This window comes from Heloderma suspectum, chromosome 3 (assembly GCF_057233095.1).
Source record: "Heloderma suspectum isolate Gila_16-S chromosome 3, 16-S_ref, whole genome shotgun sequence".
Taxonomy (NCBI): domain Eukaryota; kingdom Metazoa; phylum Chordata; class Lepidosauria; order Squamata; family Helodermatidae; genus Heloderma; species Heloderma suspectum.
The window spans coordinates 79239401-79264533 of record NC_139460.1 but is presented as its reverse complement, the minus strand read 5'-3'; the positions used below and the strand labels follow the sequence as shown (position 1 = coordinate 79264533).

Genomic DNA, 25133 nt, shown 5'->3' with positions numbered 1-25133 from the left:
TCCATGCTGATGTCAGGAGAGTTTCTGAGTGCAGGGAGTGGGATAGTAGTTCAGATTCTGAAGAAGGACCGCCAGACATGGGGGAGGTATTTTCTCAGGCTAGTCCAGATATGGCTAGGCAGGCTCCTCAGGTTGCAAAGGTCCAGCTGAAGGAGGAGGGTCCCTCTTCACACACACTCCCCATGAGAGATAGTGAACAGGGAGAGGCGGGGTTTGGGGTGTCTGAATTAATAGATGCCAGGCGCAGACGCAGAGCAAAGAGGGAGAAGGGCGGGGCGGAACTTAGACGGTCTACCTGACTGGCCCTGCATGAACAGCTGTGCCTAGAAACCTCATGAGAGAGACAGAGACCTCCCCGCACCCCTTAAGTTAGGCTAGTGAGACCGCCTTCCTTTCAAATGGCGAGAAACATTTATAGCTACCTTTTGAACCCCTTGAAGGCATTCCCTCGTAGACTAAGAGTCACTGAGAATTTGGATCTGTATGACCTTTTAAAGTAATGGATTAAAAGCTGTAGAGTGAAGTCTTGTCTGTGTTTGATTTGGCATTTGAAGGTCAGTGAGGTAGGGATGTCAGAGAATTCCGCCACAGATCTCGGTGAGGCCGAATGCCAGTGCATTCGGCCCCCCGAACTCCGTGGTGGAACGGCCTGCCATCCCCCCACCCCCCGCGGATCCCCCCCGGGACAAGACTTACCTGGGGCGGATGTTCCGGACGGCAGCGGCTCTGGCGGTGGCTTCGGCGGCTGGTCTTCTGACTGGCTGCCGCCACCGCCATTTGCAGTCTTCCCCCCCCCATTCATGATGGGCTACATAAAGACTTACGTAGCCTATCACGTCTGGGTTAAAACAACAACAACAACAAACGCGTACGCAAGTGGCGGTGGCTATGGCTGCTGCCATTTGCGTTCCCTATTTTTGGTTGTCTTAGTCTACGTAAATATTTACGTAGACTAAGATGGCGAAACTAAGGGGGAATGCAAATAGCGTAGCGGACGCTATTTGCGTTCCCCTTTATTTTCACCGTCTTAGTCTACGTAAATATTTTTATATTTTATTTGTGCACGCGTTTTTTTTTTTTTTTAACCCAGACGTGATAGGCTACCTAAGTCTTTATGTAGCCTATCATAGCTGAATACAGGGACACAAATGGCGGCGGCTATGGCCGCCGCTATTTGCATCCCTGCTAGCCAGCGGCCAGGTGTCCGGCTGCTGGCAGAGCCAGCCGGCGGCTCCGCGGAATCCCCGCCGAGTGGAGCCGGCCGGCCTTGATTCCGGCGGAGCGCCTCCCCACCCGGCGAGGATTCCGGGGGGTGGGACGGAGCGCCTCCCCCCCAGCGGAACCCGGCAGAGCCAGATAAGGGGGGTTTCATACATCCCTACAGTGAGGGCAAAAGGAATCCTGACAGCTGGGAATTACAGACGATGTAAAATTCACTCCATTTGTGTTTCTCAGATTGTCAGGTGCCTTTTGTTCTGTCATCTGCTCACAGACAGATGCGAACTTTTTTCCCGTCATGTGGAAAAATACGCAAATAATTATGTAAGAAGTTTCATAAGCATTTACATAATTTAGCTTAGTACATAATATTTCACATATTGTCCTCTATTCCATTCAACTTTTCCTCAGCAGAAACTTGTGTATTTCCTATGAATAAATATGCGTAAATTTCAGGAAAGTAAAACAAAAAAAATTAAATCCGGAAGTCCACGGACTCCACACAGCCTGAGGGGGTCACTCAGCAGGGCTTAAGATTCTTAATGAGAGCTCATTTTAGTCCATCCCGAAGTTCTCCAGCATCCCTACTGGGAATACCTATAACTATTGAATTTGGCCAGTGCAGATGGATGAAAATTTAGTTTCAGTTCCATTCTGATAAGAATTTATCAACAATTTACATAGAAAGAACATGAGATTTTAAAAAATCGAAGGGAGAAACTCCAACTGACAGATTTGCCCACTGATAGGAAGGTGAATATCACTAGTCTTTTCCCATGCAGAACCATTAAGTGCAATCCTATGCATGTCTACTCAGAAGTAAATCACATTGCATTCAACAGGTCTTATTCCCAGGTAAATGTATTTAAGATTGCAGCCTTAATGGTTAATAATGGTTTATAAAGCCAGTGTGGTGTAGTGGTGAGTGCGTTGGACTGGGACTCAGGAGATCCAGGTTCTAGGCCCCACTCGGCCATGGAAGCTCACTGGGTGACTTTGGGCCAGTCACAGACTCTCAGCCCAACCCACCTCACAGGGTTGTTGTTGTGAGGATAAAATGGAGAGGAGGAGGATAATGTAAGCCACCTTGGGTTCCTTGCAAGAGGAAAAAAGGCGGGATATAAATGCAATCAGTCAATCAAATGTTTATGGTTATCCTCCCTACTGGGCCTGAGGCCTCATGACTTGATATGAGATATAGAACAAAAAAGCCATGTCATGAGTGTGTGTTACATCCCCAGAGAACCACTGTCAGTCTTACACATTTTCTGGGACCTTCCAGTAGGAAACACTTATCTGCACAAGACAAGATTGCACTATAATAGTTGACCTAATAAAAATAATATGTGATATTTTAGATTCTTAGAGTTCATCATCAGCAGAAATGATAATGGGATATTTGATCTTACCACAAGGTTAACAGAACTGAAAAAGTGTAACAGGAGGTAGAGAATGTTAGTGTTTATATCCAACCTAATTAACTTTTCTTTACGTTCTCTAAGTAGGTTACAGTATAAAAAGTAAAAACAAGTAATAAAAAAACCTCAATCTATCCATCAGAATGTATTAGTCAACAGATCATACATAACAAAGGACAAGTAATAAAATATGATAAACACATAAAACCAACTAAAAACCTCAACAAAACATGTACACAAAAAAGTTACCAGCAGCTGAACAAGCAGAAATTTTTTTTAAAAAGTGCTGTGGGGATAGATAGGGGAGGAAAAGCTGGGACTAGATTTCACAGAAATGTTTACAGAGTTGTGAAGACTAGGTTCCACATTTACCACTGAAAGTCTTTCCCCAGACTCCCTTCTATCCACTTTCTCTTGTGTCAGAAACTCTAATCATTTCAATATTACCTTTATAGTTAGAAATGTTATGACCCTGCTCTTCCTTAAACAGAATGCTTCCAGTATCAAGAATCTGATAAACGTGCCAAAACAATATCCCAAATACCCTCAACGACAATGAGAATTCAGTGTAGTCACAAAACTAGATATTTATGTGTTATAATAATTTGTTACAAAATCTGAGACTAGCATCCACAAACAAACTTAATGCAAATAATCTCCATAGACTTTAAGAGGAACACTTCTCTTTGCAGTTGGTCTGGATTGCACTTTGAGGAACCAAAATAAGGGAGCAATCTGGGGGGGGGGGAAATCCCCATGTTCCAGATAAGAGGAAAGATGGAGACAAATGTGCTATCAAATTTCAAAAGGAAATTTTCTAGGCATTAACAACACAATCTCCTACACATCTGTTCAGACACAAATCCCACTTAATTCAGTGGGACATACCCACAGGTAAGTGTGTATAGGCTTGCAGCCTAAAGTTGCATTCTTCAAATGTACTCCCTTATGCATAGTAACTTTCTCTTCATATTACCTCTTATCTGTAATGATTTTCATGCTATTGTATAAATAAATACCTTGTTAACAAAATATGCCTTTCAACGTAAAGTCATATTTATATTTAAGTCTCTCCTCCACTTCGTTTTACTACTAAGAAGACTTTATTCAATATAATCCTGATCCTTGCAGAAATTCAAGTCATATCATTTTACCTTGTCACCTTCAGAGAATGTTATTCCATCAATGGCTCTTTTCCAAGTAATTTCGGGGACTGGTTCACCTTCTGCCTCACATATGAGGGTAGCTTGACCATTTTCAAAGGTGGTTTCATTTTTAAGTTGTATTATTTGAGGCTGTACTGTTAGAAATATAAATTATATTACTCATTCTTGATTTGAGCAAATATAAACAACATAACAATAACACAAACAATATTTATATATTTGAATATATGTTTTGATGGTATAAGAAAGATAGCCACCATCTTTGAAAGCTGGTTTAGCCTGTTTCAAGAATTTGGATTTTGTAAGGCTGCCCCTGACAAAAAAGCTCTAGGTTCCAAAACATTTTGGGTTAAATAAACATATTTTCCATTGGCACCTTTCAGAATACATTCTTTTTTCACATTCTGTTTTGGTGCTTCTCTTCCAGTTTTTGTTTGCTATGGCTGCGCCAAATTTTTGGGCGTAAAAAAGTACAGGGCAAAAGTGGGTTATTTCTTATTTGGGAGAATCTGAATTGCCCTTTGGCAGAAAAAATCCCAAATGTGTCTTTCTAGTGATGGTGCTGACATTCATAATTAACTGGTTTGATATACAAATTTGTCCAATTTGTTATGTATTATGAACTGAGTACCATTTCCTCATGAGGTTCTCTAATCCGGAATGTTAGTGTGGTCAGTTTTCAGCTCACCAGGCACCCAAAGCCAGCTGATTTTAGGTGCATATATACTAAATTCTTTAATATCAGCCTCATGCTCTCAACGAAAGTATCTTTGATTGCTGTGAAACCACACAAACTATTTGAAATGGTTCCATAATTTATAAAACAGTGGAATTCCACCTAGCCAAATAAACTGATCACATTCACACATTTGGTGCCATTATCCATTTGAAAATACCATATACAAGGCATGTATATGGTATTTATGACAAAATACTTTGAGACTGTAATCCAGCACACACTAACCTGAGAGTAAGTCTCACTGAATTCACTGGGACTTACTTCTGAGTAGACATGAATAGGATTGTACTGTAACTCAATCTTCACAACTTGTAATTTTTAGATCCTGTTTCACCATTTTCATGTTGTTCTGAAAATTACTGCAACAAGACTGGTCAGATTCAGTACTCCTGTTACATGCACCCAAGGATCCATCAGTGAGAGAAAGCATAGCTCCCCCCTTACCTGGGGAGCCAAAATGGACCCAGCGGTTTTGGAGGAAGACTGGAATAAGTGGCTGCTTGGTCAGGGTACTGATTCCTTTCTGGGGGTGGGGCTGGGAGGTCCACTATGACAATCCGGACTCCAACTGGTGCTACAGGGTGGGGCTACAGGGCAGACCAAATGGAGAACTTTCTCCCTCTGGTCCACCTAAGGCCTGTATAAACAGGCCTCCACCACAGCTTCGAGATTGCTGTTGCCAACTTCCCCACCCAGCAACTCCAGGTAGCAATGTGACTTGCACTGGACAGAAGATAGTTGCCAGTTGACAGAGCTGGGAAGGGATTTTGGCTGCAAGTGCATACCAATTGGCAATATGGTTTTTGCTTTCCCTACTGCAAGACTATTTTTGTTGTAGTTGATAGTTGATTTCTACTATATTATGAACCCAATGTGTATGCTTCATTCACTAATGTCACAACTGTGTGGTGTGAAGGTACTGGCCGGGATCTATTTGTGAGGGGAAATGGGTTTGGGCTTCCTGCTCCCCAATGGTGGAGATCCCCTTAAGGGATCTTGGGGATGTGGCACAGGACAGAGGGTGCAAGCTTGCCACATCCAGGGTGGTAGAAAGAGCTCACAAAAGACCTCATAAGCTATAAACTATAGCTTATGAAGTCAGGAAATTTTTTTAGCATAACTATTGTTTATGAAATTACTGTCAAAATGCCCATCACTATGACATGTAGGCTCTGACTAAAGAATGAATATGATTACTGCATAGATACTTAGGGGGTATCTAATGTAACTCTGTGTGCTCTGCCAGGACATCCACACCTGACTGGTGAGTTCGGCATTGCCTAGTACATCACTTTATTTTCCCCACAGGTGTGAATGGAAGTAATTCATTTTTATATATAAAATAAAGGGATACACTACATGGGCTAAATCTTTAATAACTTCAGTTTCAGGGTGAGGGTCAGGTTTTTCTTCATTCTTTCCTGTGCCCCAAATTCCAGCTCATTTACTTAGTCCCTAACTTTTCGCACTCCTCACCACTTAAATGCCTCCATCACCAGCTCTTTCTACAAGCTAGTTCTAAGGAAGTGGACTGCAGAATTCCTCAGTTGTATTGTATTGTATTTATTTATGAGCATTCATAAACCACTTACATCTAAAGACTTCAAAGCATTGTAAACAATTCATAAATACATAAAAATAATGTCCAATACACAGAATACATAATTCCTACATAGGATGATAGGCTACACTACACAGGGTAGACTTACATAAGCATATAGGTCTTCAACATCAACCTAAAAATAAAAAGTGTTTGTGTATGTCTAATCTCAGGAAGAGATTATTATTCCACATAGTGGACACCACAACACTAAATGCCCTGCTCCAAGCAATTGTGGAGTGGACCTTAAAAGTGTGTGACCCCACCAGGAGAGCCTCACCAAATGACCTCAAGGACTGAATGGATCTATAGGGGAGAAAGTGATTTCTCCAGTAACCAATCTTGAGTTGTTTTGGACTTTATATACTAATAACAAAACTTGAAATCTGGCTCTGTAGCAAATAGGTAGCCAGCACTGTTCCTTCAGCACAGGTGAAATATGCTGTTGATAGGTCACACCACTTTAATCTGCTATAGGCAAGAACATGGACGAAGCAGTCTTTCCTCAGATCTCTCCGGCCTAACCCCTGTGTCCTCCCCCAACTCCAGGACCAAATAACCTGCAAGGCCAGTCAGAGACACAGGGTCACTGACTGCAGTGGGCATGGGCAGCACAACCAGCAAAAGTACTGCTGCACTACCTTAGGCTGACTGTCTGTTTTCTTCCTACCCCACCAGGCCCCACTTTGTCCCTCACTACAGGCTGGGAGCAACATTATCCCTTGACATGCTCCAACATTCCTGAATGTTACAAAAGCCTGTAATGCAGGAAGTATTAATGGAAGTTGTAGTTTTACTAAGTCAAACGTTACAGGTAGCAATGTTGGTTTCATTTTTAAATATATTTCATAGGGATCAAATTCAAGTAATGAAATACTGAGCAAGGAAGTTCCCAGAACTCTTCTTCAGGCTAAATGTTTAGTTATTTTTGAAAAAGGGAAGGGGAGGAGCAGAGATATTTCAAGCCAAGATGGAAAAATATTGAGGTCTGATGTCTGTAATAATCTCAAGATGGAGCACATAAGATGTTATGCAGGCTTGAGGCATAATCCTATTTTTGTTTATACAGAGAAAAGTCCTACAACTCTCAGAATTCTGGGAGTTGCAATACCTTTTTCTGTCTAAACATGTGTAGGGTTGTGCGCCCTTAATTAGGTTAGATTGAGCAAGGAATGAACAGGTATCTGATTTCATGAAGGGCTATGGGATAATAAATATGCATGGATAGGTGAGAATTTTATTTCAGTCCGGTTTTGATAAACATTTATCAAAATTCACAAAATTCTGCATATTCAGGACAAAAAGAACTTGAGGTTTTTTTAAAAAAATAAAATATGGGAAAAACCAGAAATGAGAGATTCTTCAATCCAGGCCTAGGGCTTTGAGTGCTTTGAAGCCCTGTGAATTCAGCCAAGTTAGTGCTTAATTGGGACTGCCACCACTTTTTTTCTGACAAATTCCATTTTTAATAGTTATATGATGGGCAAGTACATTATGGTCCTTTCCATACTGAGAATAGCTTTATCTATTTAATTTATCCAGTGCAGATGGGTGAGAATTACTTTTCAGTTTGTTAAGAATTTACCAAAATTCACAAAGTTCTTCATATTCAGGAGAGAAAGAACTTAAGATTTTAAATCTCTGCAACTGCTGCTAAGTTTTATGCTGGTTGTACTTTTATGCTTTAGTTTTTTAATGCTTTTATATTTTATATTGTTTTTATGCTGTACTTATGGTTTGGCTATCGGGCAGTATAGAAATGTAATAAATAAATACTAAATAAATAAAAACTGCAAAATGAAACTGACAGATATGCCCATCCATAGATAGATGGTCTCCCTTTGAAAATGTAACATCAAGCAATACAACAGATCTACTTGAAGCACAAAGAGAAGAAATACACCCCCTTGTAAGGCAGAGGCTGCTTCCAAATAGATGTTTAATGTGGAATTCACTCACTTTGTATGGGGGTCTCCCTTTGAAAATGTAACATCAAGCAATACAACAGATCTACTTGAAGCACAAAGAGAAGAAATACACCCCCTTGTAATTGTAAGGCAGAGGCTGCTTCCAAATAGATGCTTAATGTGGAATTCACTCACTTTGTATGGGGGCAGCCACAAAATACCAATCATGGTCATCCTGTATTTTCCCTGTGGTTCTTGTAGGAATGGCGGATAATTTCTCCACCAATCTCGGGGAGGCCAAATGCGGGGAGGCCGAAATTGGCGGTGAAATTCTCCGCCCCCCCGCCCCCCCCGGGATGGGACTTACCTCCCTCGAATGTCCCTCTCGGCCGTGGGTCCCGGCGGCGGTTCGGCGGCGGTTTGGCAGGGGCGGCGGCCGGTCTTCTGACCGGCTGCCGCCGCTGCCATTACAAAGTGAATTTAAAAACACACACACACACACCCATGATAGGCTACGTAACGATTTACGTAGCCTATCACGGCTGACTTTGGAAATCTAGCCGTGATAGGCTACGTAAATTGTTACGTAGCCTATCACGGGTGTGTGTGTGTGTGTGTTTTAAAATTCACTTTTGTATTTCGCGGCCGGGGAGACGGGGCGATTCTCCCCGGCCTGAATTTCGGCCGGGCGAGGCGGGGCGCCTCCCCCCCCCAGCCTGAACTTCGGGAACTGAACTTCGAGAACTGAAGCGCCTTCCCCCCACTGCGACGCAAGCTGCGAGACCAGGTAAGTGACTTTCGTACATCCCTAGGTTCTTGCATCTTTTATTAGATGGCAGAGAGGCCAGCATTTATTTTTACAAAAGCTAAAGAGTAGTGCAATCTCCACAGGTGTAGGTGCCTTTAATGCGATTCTTCCATCTTTTTTTTTTTTTTAAAGCATGGACTTTTGATATGTGCAGGTGAAATCACAATTCAGCACACATTCACTATAACCTTTATGATGGGTCCCATTTTATGACGGGGGGGATTTTAATCAATCTTTTAATGAGAATTAAAAACAATTTTAAGGCTATTGTTTTGTTTTTTAAAAGTGAAAGACAGCCATGGTGCTTTAGAACTCTTTTGAAATTACTCAAACTTCTGTTAGTATTTTATTTTTAAAAAAAAATTAGGTGAAATGTGATGGCAGCTTGGATGCATGTGACCCTCCCCTCGAAGAAGAGTAGGGACCTTCACATTTTACTAAAATGTTGGTTTAAGTGAAATTCAGTGGCAATTTTAATAATAAGACATGAATCATGCTATGTACACTAACTTTGACATAAGGTTCAAAAATAAAAAAAAAAGTAGATATATCAAACAATACTTACCAAAAACTTGCAGGAATGTCTGATTCGTCACCTTTCCTGCTTTATTTCTTGCTTCACAAATATAAGGACCAGCATCAATATTTTTTATATCTCTGATTATCAGTTCTGTATTGCTTCCTCTTAATACATATTTTTCATTTTCCTCAATACGTTTTCCTTTCCTAAAGAATAAAAAGGATTTATAATCACAAAGCATACTTTCTAATCTGAAAGGTCATCTTCCATCCTCTGATCTGGAAGTGCCAAGCACTTCAATGTTATTTCTACTAGGGATGTCGGGGAATTTCTCCATGAATCTCCGGAAGGCCGAACGCCAATGCATTCGGCCCTAAGGATGGACAAAAGTCCCTTACCTGGTCCCGCAGCTTGCTTCGGGGTGGGGGGGAGGTGCTTTGGTTCTCCCCCCGAAATTCTTGGCGGGGGGAGGCGCCCTGCCCCTCCCAGCTGAAATTCAGGCCAGGGGGGCCGCCCCATCCCTCGCCGATGAAATTCTGGGCGGGGGGGCACCCCGTCTCCCCAGCCGCAAAATAAAAAATTTATGGGGGGGATAAAAACACGTGATAGGCTACGTAACGATTTATGTAGCCTATCACGGCTAGATTTTCAAAGTCAGCTGTGATAGGCTACGTAAATCATTACGTAGCCTATCACTGCTGACTTTGGGGGGAAAAAGTGTGTACGCAAATGGCGGCACCCATGGGCACCGCCATTTGCGTTCCTTATTTGGGCACGGGTAGTCTACGTAAAGATTTACGTAGTCTATGGCGAAAATAAGGGCAACGCTATTTGCGTTTTAAATTTTAGACTACCTGTGCCCAAATAAGGAATTTGCGTACGTGCTTTTTTTTTTCAAAGTCAGCAGTGATAGGCTATGTAATGATTTACGTAGCCTATCATGGCTGACTTTGAAAATCTAGCCGTGAAAGGCTACGTAAATCGTTACGTAGCCTATCACAGGGGCGTTTATTTTTTTTTTTACTTTTCTTGTAATGGCGGCAGCGGCAGCTGGTCAAAAGACCGGCTGCCGCCCCTGCCCCTGACGAAGACCTGCCGAACCGCCGCCGGGACCCACCACCGGGAGGGACATTCATGAAAGGTAAGTCCCATCCCGGGGGGTGGGGCGGGGGTGGGGGGGTGGAGAATTTCTCCCCGAACAACCTTCGGAGGACCGAATGCGTTGGCACTCGGCCCCCCGAAGTTTCGGGGAGAAATTCTCCCCCATCCCTAGCCCTGGTCTCCTTTCGTTTAGACTACTGTAATGTGCTCTACGTGGGGTTACTCTTGAAGACAGTTTGGAAGTTGCAGCGGGTACAGAACGCAGCGGCTCGCCTGATTAAAGGCAGCTGCCGGCAAGATCACATCACTCCAGTGCTGAAGGAGCTGTACTGTCTACCAGTTGTTTTCCGGGCCAAATTCAAGGTGTTGGTTTTGACCTTTAAAACCCTATATGGTTCTGCCCCAGCCTATCTCAAGCCTATCTCAAGGAGCACCTCCAGCAACACCAGACAGCAACTCAACAAGGTCATCCTTGGATGGCCTTCTCTCTGTCCCATCAGCCAGGACAGCTAGGCTGGTGAGGATGAGGGAGAGGGCCTTCTCCGTGGTGGCCCCCACTCTGTGGAACTCCCTCCCTAGCGAACTCTGCCATGCCCCCTTTAATGAGCTTCCGCCACGCATTAAAAACGTGGTTTGTCAGGCAGGAATTTGGGGTGGACTAGGGTAATTTTAGAAATGTGATGTTTTTAATGTTGAATTTTATTGTATGAACTGTTTTTATTGTTGTACATCACCCAGAGTGGCTGGGTGACCAGCCAGATGGGCGATTAATAAATTTAATAAATAAATAAGTAAAAATAAACAAACCCCTGCTATGAGAAGAACAACATCTCATCCAGTAATCCACTAACTCAGGAGTACTCCCAATATGGGAGCCTGCGATGAGGCCTGTGCTGTTGGTGTGTGCACAAGTCTTCTTCTTCAATTATTTTCATTGCTGTGAATGCTTCCTTCCTGACTGAGCACTGGAATCACTTATTTCTTCTTCAAAATGTATGTACTTATGTACAAACTGATCACAGATTATATAATATGTATTTTTATTATATAAATAAAAAGGTTTGGTAAAATAGTTTCCCTTGTGAGATCAGCAGCCCTGGTTACATTTACAATAACTAATTGCTTTTTTTATGCAATGTAACTGGTATTTGGGTCCAACTTCTAATGTTCAAAATTGTTGAAGATAATTTGGGGCAGATAATTTCTGGTTTCCCTTTGAGCAACACAATCTGAGCTATATGTACTGATAGAAGAATTCAAATTTTGTTCATCTTTAACTTTAAATGCCTCTTAAGTTGTTATAAACACATGCTTCTGAGAGAATTGAGAGTCTCTAGGAATGCAATTGGAATAACTTCTGAGGGGACCCACTTTGGACTGCACTTTGTGAGAAAATCTGAACTCAAATCTCTCCCCAGCCTCAGTGACACACTATCCACTATGCCAGCGGAGCTCAGAAATAAACAAAAAGATTGACATTTTATGATCGGTGTCTCTTTCTTGTATTTACAGAATTCAGTCACTGTCCCATGTTAATTTAGATGGTCTGATTCTGCAAGATAATATTTAGAAACATGTCTATCCGGAATCAAATCAGGCAGATAGTTTGAAAGGAGAAGAAAAAATCCTACTCAGTTGAGCACTCCTTCTATTTTTAAATATATTCAAAAGTTAATATAATCTCACTATTTAATAATATTCATGTCCACTGCATTTTAAATATATCTGATGTATATATTTGAATTTACCTATACCAGCTGATTTCAGGTTCAGGAGAACCGGTGGCTCTACAGAATAAAGTAATTGCCTCTCCCCGATCTGCTGTCGCATTGAAGGACTTCTGGAGCAATGTAATAGCTGGAGGAACTGGACAAAATGTGAAAAATACAGTGAGGTTAGGTAATAGAAAACACACAGGTTTCTCTTGCTACCTAAAACAATCTCTCTATAAGAATTTTATTTTTAAATAGGCATAAAACCTGGAGGATGGTGGGCAAGGTGGATACAGTTGAAGTGTTAATTAAAACCACGTTCTTTACCTTCCTGAAAACATTTAATGATAATACCTTATTTTACTGACATCAAGAATAGAAGCAATTAACAACTTATAGTTGTAGTTTCAGACTTTTATTTGTTACCTTATTTTCTCGCAGTACTGATGATATACCAAACATTCCTGCAGAATGTAAGTGTATGTTTTAAAGTTATTTTTGAAACAATTTCACTTTTGTTGAGAGAACTTGCAACTGACAGTTCATTCCTTTACATCATTTGGGGGTAAAGCTTTAAATGTTTGTTGAAATATATTATTTCTGGAACTTATGCATTAGTAGCTTAATGCATCTGTTGCATTTTTAGGGCTTGGTAATGGAGTTTATGGGGAGAAATGAGTCATACTTGCATGATTTCCATTTTTTAAACACTTCTAAAATGCACAATGTCTTTTTTCTCCAGAAGCCCACTAAGCAAAGTAACCCTGCTTCTTTTGGAAAGGACACTCATCCATCCAAACCGCCAAAAGTCAATTATCTGAGCAAGGCTAGTTGCCCTTCCTAACACCAAACATGAAGGTGAAGGCAAGCCACCATCCATGCACGATTCAAATTGCAAAACCCTGCCTCTTGTGGGATGCTGACTGCATATCCAAGCACCAAAAATCACAGCCTTACAGTGTCTGAGGCCCGACACCCAAGAAAACCTCAAAAGTCAACCATGTCCTTCAATAAGGGAAAGTATTCATCTAAACCTCTAAGCACTATGCTCCAATATATTATATAACTGAAGCCACCCATCCAAACAGCAAGTTACTCCACATATTTTGGAGAGAAGTATCACCCATCCAAACCCCCGAAGTCATCTGTCTACTTTAGGGATGTTGGAGAAATTCACCACGGACTTCCAAAGAATCCGGCCTCTGGAATCCGCGGCAGAACAGCCCCACTTACCTCCGAGTCTGGAGGATTCCCTCTGGAACAGCACTCTGGCTCTGCAGTGTTTGCGATACAGTAATGGCATCCGCCATTACCATATTCCTTGGGTTAATACAGCTGCAAATGGCGTAGTGGACGCCACTTGCGGCTGTAAAGCGCTGGTTTTTATGTAAACAGAGCTGTAAATGGCTGCAATTAGAGTAAACTCGGAGCTTTATGGCCACAAGTGGTGTCCACTAATGGGTCGCCAGCTCTGCAGAGCCGGAGTGCGGCTCCACAAAATCCTCCAAATGCAGAGCAGCCCTGGAGGATTCCAGGGGAGAGGAACGGATTGCCCCCCCCCACAGACACTGTGGCAGAATGGACAATGAGTGATTGTCAGGGTGGACACTGAGCCCATAGAATCCCAGAGTAGTTCTGATTCTGAGGAAGAGCAGTCGCTCCTCTTTCCCAGGACCAACAGCTGACGGAGATTCCTCCCACCAGCATTCCTAGTTTAGTTAGCAGTCCAGGGAGTGACCAAGCACAGATAGCAGACTTGGTGGATGCGCGACGCAGACACAGAGAGCGGCGCCAGATGGAGGGCGCGGAAAGGAGGCGAAGTGCCAGGTTGGCGCACAAACAACGGCTGCGCCCAGAGGCTCCAAGGGAAAAGGGGAGGGACTCTCCCTAGTCCTTAAGTTCAGGGGTCTGCCAGTAATTCCCTTTCAAACGGGGACCAACTGTTCCAACTTACGGCATAGGTACTGTGCTGCTCAGATCTAGTTGCAATCGGTATAGTTGTTAAGTTGTAAAAGAAGAATAAAGTTTTGAAAGGAATTCCTTTGTCTGTGTCTGGACGTGGCTACTGGTTTAGACAGAGAGAGACCTCCAAGGAGCCCTTGACAGCGATCCGCCCACCCCTAGTCTACTTTGAAGAAGACCAGCTACCTGTGTAACGCCCAAATGTCACCTCGTTTGATTGGCTAAGCCTGGATGCTGTCTGAATTTAAGAACCTGTTTGTAATGCTCCAAAATAATATGAGAAACATTTCCCTCCAAGTTCTTTTACAGGCAGAATGCGAAACAAGCTTCTCCACATATACATAGAGTAGTTTTTAGCAGAGTATTTTAGATCATGTCCTGGGCACAGATTACTCACATAGTGCAAAGCAAACGTCCTTTATGGTAATTTTAAGGCCTTAATAATTGGTGGGCAATCCTAGCAACACTCCCAGGATGCAAGAAAGAAGCTTTGCATCCCCAGAGAGTATCTATCCAATTTCTGGGGAAGCTTACAAAGCCAGGTGAATACAGAAGCAGGGGATTTTTATTGCAAGTTCTGCTAGCTCTTCTTCGGGTTATGTTCACTTGATCTCTTTATATTATGATGGGAATTCTGAAATGGCCTCCATCCCCTTCCTCCCAAATGCCTTGGGTGTTCAATTAAAATTACTCCATAAAAAGGAACAAAAGCAAGTATATCATTCTGGTACTCCTAAGAACAACAACAACGAAATAAAAACTGAATGCTATTGACTTGGCTGGAGATCGAGATTCCCTCTCTAACGCCTGAACTCATTTAGGATGGGAAACACAACTGAACATTGCTTCCTGTAACACAGGTGTCTTGGCAGCACAGAAGGAAGGGGAACAAACAGTGTAGTTGGTGTGCATGTGTATGTGTATGTGTGCGCCTGCATGAGTGTAGATAAATATATACAGTCAGGGCCAGAAATATTGGAACAAGGATAACTGTTTTGGCAGTTGGCCTCTGTACACCACCACATTGAAGTTGAAAGGAAACACACCCAGATGGGAGTGAAGTCAGGACTTTCAGCTGTAATTCAAGGGGTTTGGCAAAGGTGGGGCACTAACCATTCAGGAAGTACAGCCAGTGGCATACACACACCCCCATCCTTGGTGGCTCATAAGTAATGGAACAAACCAACATCATTTCAAACTTAAGGATCGCCTTTAATACCTGGATGAAAATCCTTTGCAGTCAGTGGCTGCCTGAAGTCTGGAACCCGTGGACATGACCAAATGCTGAGTGTCCTCCCTTGAGATGCTTTGCCAGGCCTTTACTGCAGCTGCCTTCAGCTGCTGCAGGTTTGTGGGTCTTTCTGCCTTCAGTTCTGTCTTCAGTAAGTGAAAAACATGCTCTATTGGGTGGAGATCAGGTGACTGACTTGGGCATTGAAGAACATCCCACTTCTTTGCCTTCAGAGACTCTTGGGTAGCTTTTGCTGTATGTTTTGGGTCATTCTGTTGTTGTTCAGTCGTTCAGTCGTGTCCGACACTTCGTGACCCCATGGACCATAGCACACCAGGCCTTCCTGTCCTGCGCTCTCTCCCGGAGCATGCTCAAGTTCATATTCATTGTATCAGTGACGCTATCTAGCCATCTCATCCTCTGCCATCCCCTTCTCCTTTTGCCTTCAGTCTTTCCCAGCATCAGGGTCTTTTCCAGAGAGTTTTCTCTTCACATTAGGTGGCCAAAATATTTCAGCTTCAGTATCTGTCCTTCCAATGAGCACTCAGGGTTGATTTCCTTTAGGATGGACTGATTTGACCTCCTTGCAGTCCAGGGGACTCGTAAGAGTCTTCTCCAGCACCACAGTTTGAAAGCATCAATTCTTCGGCGCTCAGCCTTCCTTATAGTCCAGCTCTCACAGCCATACATTACTACTGGGAAAACCATAGCTTTGATTAGACGGACCTTTGTTGGCAAGGTGATGTCTCTGCTTCTTACTATGCTGTCTAGGTTTGCCATAGCTTTCCTCCCAAGGAGCAAGCGTCTTTTAATTTCATGGCTACAGTCACTGTCTGCGGTGATCTTGGAGCCCAAGAAAGTAAAATCTGTCACTGCTTCCATTTCTTCCCCTTCCATATGCCAGGAAGTGATGGGGCCAGATGCCATGATCTTAGTTTTTTTAATATTGAGTTTCAAACCAGCTTTTGCACTCTCCTCTAGGGATGGGGGAGAATTTTTCCCCGAAACTTTGGGGGGCCGAGTGCCAATGCATTTGGTCCTCCGAAGGTTCGGGGAGAAATTCTCCGCCCCCCCACCCCCCCCCCCCGGAATGGGACTTACCTTTTACGAATGTCGCTCCCGGCGGCGGTTCGGCAGGTCTTCGTCAGGGGCAGTGGGAGGGCCACCGCCATTACAAGAAAAGTAAAAAAAAAAAAAAAAAACGCCCCTGTGATAGGCTATGTAACGATTAACGTAGCCTACCACGGCTAGATTTGCAAAGTCAGCCATGATAGGCTACGTTAATCGTCACGTAGCCTATCATGGGTGACTTTAAAAAAAAAAAAAAGTGCTTACGCTAATGGCGGCCCCCATAGGGAGCCGCCATTCGCGTTCCTTATTTGGTCCCTGTAGTCTACGTAAATCTTTATGGGGGCCGCCATTTGCGTACATGCTTTTTTTTTTTAAAGTCACCCGTGATAGGCTACGTGACGATTAACATAGCCTATCACGGCTGACTTAGCCATGATAGGGTACGTAAATCGTTACGTAGCCTATCACGGGGCTTTTTTTTTTTCTTTTGAAGTTCGCGGCTGGGGAGACGGGGCGCTTCTCCCCGGCCTGAATTTCGGCCGGGCGAGGCGGGAAGCCTCCCCCCCGGCCTGAATTTCGGCCGGGCAAGGCGGGAAGCCTCCCCCCCGGCCTGAACTTCGGGGGGAGAAGCAAAGCGCCTCCCCCCCACCGCGAAGCAAGCTGCGAGACCAGGTAAGTGACTTTTGTACATCCCTACTCTCCTCTTTCACCCTCAACAAGAGGCTCTTTAGATCCTCTTTTCTGCCATTAGGGTGGTATCGTCTGCATATCAGAGGTTGTTGATAATTCTCCCAGCAATCTTAATTCCGACCTGTGATTCATCCAACCCGGCATTTCTCATGATGTACTCTGCATATAAGTTAAATAAACAGGGTGACAATATGCAGCCTTTTCGTACTCCTTTCCCAATTTTGAACCAATCGGTTGTTCCATCTCTGGTTCTTACTGTTGCTTCTTGACCCTCGTACAGGTTTCTCAGGAGACAGGTAAGGTGGTCTGGTACTCCCATCACTTTAAGAATTTGCCACAGTTTGTTGTGATCCACACAATCATAGGCTTTAGCGTAGTCAATGAAGCAGAAATAGACGTTTTTCTGGAATTCTCTTGCTTTTTCCATGATCCAACGAATGTTGGCAATTAGTTCCTCTGCCTCTTCGAAACCCAGCTTGTACTTCCGGTAGTTCTCGGTTCACATACTGCTGAAGCCTAGCTTGTAGGATTTTGAGCATCACCTTGTTGGCATGTGAAATGAGCGCAATTGTGCGGTAGTTTGAACACTCTTTGGCGTTGCCCTTCTTTGGAATTGGAATGTAAACTGATCTTTTCCAGTCTTGTGACCACTGTTGAGTGTTCCAAATTTGTTGGCATATTGAATGCAGCACTTTAACAGCATCATCTTTTAGGATTTTAAATAGCTCAGCTGGAAGACTGTCATCTCCGCTAGCTTTGTTGTTACTAATGCTTCCTAAGGCCCACTTGACTTCACTCTCGAGGATGTCCGGCTCAAGTTCAGTGATATCATGGCTATCAGGGACATTAAGATCTTTCCTGTATAGTTCTTCTGTGTATTCTTTCCACCTCTTCTTAATCTTATCTGCTTCTGTTAGGTCCCTGCCTTCTTTGTCCTTTATCATGACCGTCTTTGCACAAAACGTTCCCTTGAGATCTCCAGTTTTCTTGAAGAGATCTCTAGTCTTTCCCATTCTGTTGTTTTCCTCGATTTCTTTGCATTGCTCATTTAAGAAGGCCTTCTTGTCTCTCCTTGCTATTCTCTGGAAATCTGCATTCAGTTGGATATATCTTCCCCTTTCTTTCTTGCTTTTCGCTTCCCTTCTTTCCTCAGCTACTTGTAAAGCCTCATGGCTTTCTTGCATTTCTTGTTCTTTGGGATGGATTGAGTTGCTGCCTCCTGAACAACGTTACGGACCTCGGTCCATAGTTCTTCAGGCACTCTGTCTATCAGGTCTAATCCCTGAAATCTATTCCTCACCTCCACTGTATATTCATAAGGGATATGATTGAGGTCATACCTGAACGGTTTAGTGGTTTTCCATACGTTCTTCAATTTAAGCCGAAATTTTGCAACAAGAACCTAATGATCTGAGCCACAGTCAGCTCCAGGTCTTGTTTTGACTGACTGTGTAGAGCTTCTCCATCTTTGGCTGCAAAGGATATAATCAATCTGGTTTCAATATTGACCATCTGGTGATGTCCATGTGTAGAGTCGCCTCTTGTGCTGTTGGAAAAGAGTGTTTGCTATGTTCAGCGTGTTCTCTTGGCAAAACTCTATTAGCTTTTGTCCTGCTTCATTTTGTACACCAAGGCCATGCCTGCCTGGTATCCCAGTGATTTCTTGACTTCCTACTTTAGCATTACAATCCCCTATGATGAAGAGGACATCTTTTTTTGGTGTTAGTTCTAGAAGGTGTTGTAGGTCTTCATAGAACCGATCAACCTCAGCTTCTTCAGCATCAGTGGTTGGGGCATAGACTTGAATTACTGTGATGTTGAATGGTTTGCCTTGGATTCGTACTGAGATCATTCTATCGTTTTTCAGATTGTACCCCAATACTGCTTTTCCCACCCTTTTGTTGACTATGAGTGCTATTCCATTTATTCTAAGGGATTCTTGCCCACAGTAGTAGATATGATGGTCACCTGAATTCAATTCGCCCATGCCTGTCCATTTTAGTTCGCTGATTCCCAAGATGTCGATGTTCAATCTTGCCATCTCATGTTTGACCACCTCCAGCTTACCTTGATTCATTGATCTGACATTCCAGGTTCCTAAACAATATTGTTCTTTACAGCATCGGATTTTCTTTTCGCCACCAGACACATCCACAGCTGAGTGTCCTTTCGGCTTTGGCCCAGCCGCTTCACTCTTTCTGGCGCTACTTGGAAATACCCTCTGCTCTTCCCCAGTAGTATATTGGACACCTTCTGACCTGAGGGGCTCATATCTTTTAGCCTTGTGATATGTTCCATGGGGTTTTCTTGGCAAGAATACTGGAGTGGGTTGCCATTTCCTTCTCCAGTGGACCACATTTTGTCAGAACTCTCTGCCATGACCTGTCCATCTTGGGTGGCCCTGCACGGCATAGCTTATGGCTTCACTGAGTTACACAAGCCCCTTCGCCACAACAAGGCAGTGATCCATTATCCATCTGCAATATGAAGTGGCGTCCTTTCAGTTTGGCAGCATTCGGCTGAATCTGAGCAGAAAGTATAGCCCTATACACTTCAGATTTCATCCTTCTGCCTTTATCAGCAGTTAGGTCATCAATAAACACCAGTGACCTGCTTCCACTGGCAGCCATACATGCCCATGCCATAACACTGCCTCCACCATGTTTGACAAATGATGTGGTATGCTTTGGATCATGAGCCGTTCCTTGCCTTCTCCATACTTTTCTCTTCCCATCATTCTGGTACAAGTTAATCTTGGTTTCAGCAGACCAAAGAATATTATTCTAGAACTGGGCAGGCTGTTTTAGGTGTTTGCTGGCAAAGGCTAATCTGGCCTTTCTGTTCTTGAGCGTTACCAGTTCACTTCTTGTGAAGCCTCTGTATTTACATTCATAAAGCCATCTTTTGACTGTAGATGTTGACAAGGACATGCCTACCTCCGCAAGAGCGTTCTTGACCTGGCTAGATGTTGTGAAAGGGTTCCTCTTCACCATGAGCAGAATTCTGCGGTCATCCACTTTAGATGTCTTCTGTGGTCTTCCAGGCCTTTTGCTGTTGCTGAGCTTGCCAGTTAATTCCTTCTTTTTCAGGCTGATCCAAACTGTTGTGTTGGCCACTCCCACTGTTTTTGCTATCTCTCTGATGGGTTTATTTTGTTTCCTCAGCCTAATGATGGCCTCCTTCACTCACATGGACACCACTTTGGACCTCATGTTGGGAGTTCCAGTGAACAGCTACCAAATGCAAATGTAACACTCAGAACCACCTCCAGGCCTTTTATCTGCTTGATTGGTCATGGGGTACCCAGGAAACAGGCCACACCTGGCCATGCAGCTGCTTGTCAGCCATTCGTTCCATTCCTTATGAGCCACCAACGATGGTGGTGGGGGGGTGTATGCTGCTGGCTGTACTATCTGAATGGTTAGTGCCCCACTTTTGTCACACCCCTTGAATTATAGCTGAAAGTCCTGACTTCACTCCCATCTGGATGCGTTTCCTTTCAACTTCAGTGTGGTGGTGTACAGAGGCCAAGTGCCAAAACAGTTATCCTTGTTCCAATATTTCTGGCCCTGACTGTGTAGATACATACCATCCAGCCATGAAAACTGGTATATCACTGAGGATGTCAACAAAAAGTCAACTCTGAACCCTTCAGACCTAGCTAAATGTGTCTATGTAAAATATAATTAAGGAATGGAACACACACCCTGAAAACTAAAAGAGCGTTTGGTTATAAAAAACCTCAACAACATCCAGTGATGTGAAGTGGAAACAGGGATGGACAGGTCCCCTCACCCCTGTCCGGGTTCTCTGGACGACCATCCAGCCCCTGCCTCCGCTTGCATACACCTGGACCCGTGCTCGAGCTCCTGCCACTTAGAAAACCACCTGTACTCGCCTGGGTGGCCTTGTTGAGCTTCGTGATCACCGGGGGGGGGGGAATTGTGAAAATGCACATATTTACATATACGCAAAATGGGGCCATAAATCTCCCATATGTACAAGATTACAGGGTCTTGCTTGCCTGTAATCTTGCGTATATGGGCCACTCATGGCCCCATTTTGCATATACACGGATATGTGCAATTTCACAAATATGCATATTCACACATATGCAAATATGCACATTTTTGCAAATGTGCACATAGGCGCATATGCAAATATGAAGATTTTTGCAAATGTGCACATTTGTGTATATGCAAAATGGGGCCATGAATAGCCCATATGTGAAAGATTACAGGCAAACAAGTCCCTGTAATCTTTTTGTTCAGTCGTTACGTCGTGTCTGACTCTTCATGACCCCATGGACAAGAGCACGCCAGGCCTTCCTGTCCTCTGCTCTCTCCCGGAGTGTGCTCAAGTTCATATTCATTGCACTGGTGATGCTATCTAGCCACCTCATCTTCTGCCGTCCCCTTCTCCTTTTGCCTTCAATCTTTCCCAGCATCAGGGTCTTTTCCAGTGACTTTTCTCTTCACATTAGGTGGCCAGAATATTTGAGCTTCAGCTTCAGGATCTGTCCTTCCAATGAGCACTCAGGGTTGATTTCTTTTAGGATGGACTAATTTGACCTCTTTGCAGTCCAGGGGACTCGTAAGAGTCTTCTCCAGCACCACAGTTTGAAAGCATCAATTCTTCAGCGCTCAGCCTTCCTTATAGTCCCGCTCTCACAGCCATACATTACTACTGGGAAAACCATAGCTTTGATTATGTGGATCTTTGTCGGCAAGGTGATGTCTCTGCTTTTTACTATGCTCTCTAGGTTTGCCATAGCTTTCCTCCCAAGGAGCAAGAGTCTTTTAATTTCATGGCTACAGTCACCATCTGCGGTGAACTTGGAGCCCAAGAAAATAAAATCTGTCACTGCTTCCATTTCTTCCCCTTCTATATGCCAGGAAGTGATGGGGCCAGATGCCATGATCTTAGTTTTTTAAATGTTGAGTTTCAAACCAGCTTTTGCACTCTCCACTTTCACCCTCAACAAGAGGCTCTTTAGATCCTCTTCGCTTTCTGCCATTAGGGTGGTATCGTCTGCGTATCTGAGGTTGTTGATAATTCTCCTGGCAATCTTAATTCCTACCTGTGATTCATCCAACCCGGCGTTTCTCATGATGTACTCTGCATATAAGTTAAAACAGCAGGGCGACACTATGCAGCCTTGTCGTAGTCCTTTCCCAATTTTGAACCAATCGGTTGTTCCATGTCTGGTTCTTACTGTTGCTTCTTGACCCTCGTACAGGTTTCTCAGGAGACAGGTAAGGTGGTCTGGTACTCCCATCTCTTTAAGAATTTGCCACAGTTTGTTGTGATTCACACAATCATAGGCTTTAGCGTAGTCAATGAAGCAGAAATAGACGTTTTTCTGGAATTCTCTTGCTTTTTCCATGATCCAGCGAATGTTGGCAATTAGTTCCTCTGCCTCTTCGAAACCCAGCTTGTACTTCCGGTAGTTCTCGGTTCGCATACTGCTGAAGCCTAGCTTGTAGGATTTTGAGCATCACCTTGCTGGCATGTGAAATGAGCGCAATTATGCGGTAGTTTGAACACTCTTTGGCATTGCCCTTCTTTGGAATTGGAATGTAAACTGACCTTTTCCAGTCTTGTGGCAACTGCTGAGTGTTCCAAATTTGTTGGCATATTGAGTGCAGCACTTTAACAGCATCATCTTTTAGGATTTTAAACAGCTCAGCTGGAAGACTGTCATCTCCGCTAGCTTTGTTGTTACTAATGCTTCCTAAGGCCCACTTGACTTCACTCTCGAGGATGTCCGGCTCAAGTTCAGTGACCGCACTATCATGGCTATCAGGGACATTCAGATCTTTCCTGTATAGTTTTTCTGTGTATTCTTGCCACCTCTTCTTAATCTCATCTGCTTCTGTTAGGTCCCTGCCTTCTTTGTCCTTTATCATGACCATCTTTGCACAAAACGTTTCCTTGAGATATTCGATTTTCTTGAAAAGATCTCTAGTCTTTCCCATTCTATTGTTTTCCTCGATTTATTTTCATTGTTCATTTAAGAGTGCCTTCTTGTCTGTCCTTGCTATTCTCTGGAACTCTGCATTCAGTTGGATATATCTTCCCCTTTCTCCCTTGCTTTTCGCTTCCCTTCTTTCCTCAGCTGCTTGTAAAGCCTCATCAGACAGCCACTTGGCTTTCTTGCATTTCTTGTTCTTTGGGATGGATTGAGTTGCTGCCTCCTGAACAACGTTACGGACCTCGGTCCATAGTTCTTCAGGCACTCTGTCTATCAGGTCTAATCCCTTAAATCTATTCCTCACCTCCACTGTATATTCATAAGGGATATGATTTAGATCATACCTGAATGGTTTAGTGGTTTTCCCTACGTTCTTCAATTTAATCCGAAATTTTGCAAGAAGCAGCTCATGATCTGAGCAACAGTCAGCTCCAGATCTTGTTTTTACTGACTGTATAGAGCTTCTCCATCTTTGGCTGCAAAGTACGTAATCAATCTGGTTTCAATATTGACCATCTGGTGATGTCCATGTGTAGAGTCGCCTCTTGTGCTGTTGGAAAAGAGTGTTTGCTATGATCAGCGTGTTCTCTTGACAAAACTCTATTAGCCTTTGTCCTGCTTCATTTTGTACACCAAGGCCATGCTTGCCTGTTATCCCGGTGATTTCTTGACTTCCTACTTTAGCATTCCAATCCTCTATGATGAAGAGGACATCTTGTTTTGGTGTTAATTGTAGAAGGTGTTGTAGGTCTTCATACAACCGATCAACCTCAGCTTCTTCGGCCTCAGTGGTTGGGGCATAGACTTGAATTACTGTGATGTTGAATGGTTTGCCTTGGGTTCATACTGAGATCATTCTATTGTTGTTGAGATTGTACCCCAGGACTTCTTTTCCCACCCTTTTATTGACTATGGGTGCTACTCCAGTTCTTCTAAGGGATTCTTGCCCACAGTATAGATATAATGGTCACCTGAATTAAATTCGCCCATGCTTGTCCATTTTAGTTCGCTGATTCCCAAGATGTCGATGTTCAATCTTGCCATCTCATGTTTGACCACCTCCAGCTTACCTTGATTCATTGATCTGACATTCCAGGTTCCTAAACAATATTGTTCTTTACAGCATCGGATTTTCTTTTCGCCACCAGACACATCCACAGCTGAGTGTCCTTTCGGCTTTGGCCCAGCCGCTTCACTCTTTCTGGCGCTACTTGGAAATACCCTCTGCTCTTCCCCAGTAGTATATTGGACACCTTCCGACCTGAGGGGCTCATATCTTTTAGCCTTGTGATATGTTCCATGGGGTTTTCTTGGCAAGAATACTGGAGTGGGTTGCCATTTCCTTCTCCAGTGGACCACATTTTGTCAGAACTCTCCACCATGACCTGTCCGTCTCTTAAAATCTTCCATTTCAAAATTTTCCAGAAAACCCACATCACTGCCAATATCTACAAAAAAAAATGCTTCTTAAAATACAAATAATCATAATGCCCTCAAAGCTCTTATAATGGACTGGTTGATGCAACTCACATAATTCAGGCACCAGGATGCTTAAATTAATACAATTTGAAAGCAAATAAAATTGGAGCTTTCTTGTACACATCAATGTAAAGATTCTGATTCATGTTAAATCACCTACTTTAAATGAAATTGTATCCTAACACAAATCCCTGACACAGTAATACAGATGAACTGCAACTGTGCATTGATGTGAGACAGCAGTTTCAAATTAGCTGTCAAGTAGTAATGTTCTTTTTTCAATAAATGTACTTAATTTCTCTAAACAAAGTACCGTTCATTTTCAGTGTTTGAACTGTACCAGCTTAAACCTCAGTGGAAAAGTTTGACTTCTGCAGTTCATTTCTAAAACTACTCTTTTGGAATCTGTCTCCCATATGATGCAAACAATGGTGCAAAATAGTCAAGGGACTGAATCCTGAGTGGAAGGAAAATGGCTACTAGCACAGTTCCACAGGCAATGCTCCACAGCACTATAGTAGGTAGGTTCTATAGCAG

At 43.3% G+C, this 25133-nt stretch overlaps 1 protein-coding gene across 1 annotated transcript in view; it reads right to left on the bottom strand.

Moving 5' to 3' along the window:
* NCAM2 (neural cell adhesion molecule 2) overlaps window positions 1–25133 on the bottom strand; it is a 472561-nt gene that overhangs the window by 170919 nt on the left and 276509 nt on the right. Inside the window, exons 6-8 of the mRNA XM_084843540.1 lie at window positions 12226–12343; window positions 9422–9582; window positions 3791–3936 (exon numbers count right to left, since the gene is read on the bottom strand). Coding sequence (XP_084699666.1) covers window positions 3791–3936; window positions 9422–9582; window positions 12226–12343 — 425 coding nt within the window. The remainder of the gene's footprint in view (window positions 1–3790; window positions 3937–9421; window positions 9583–12225; window positions 12344–25133) is intronic.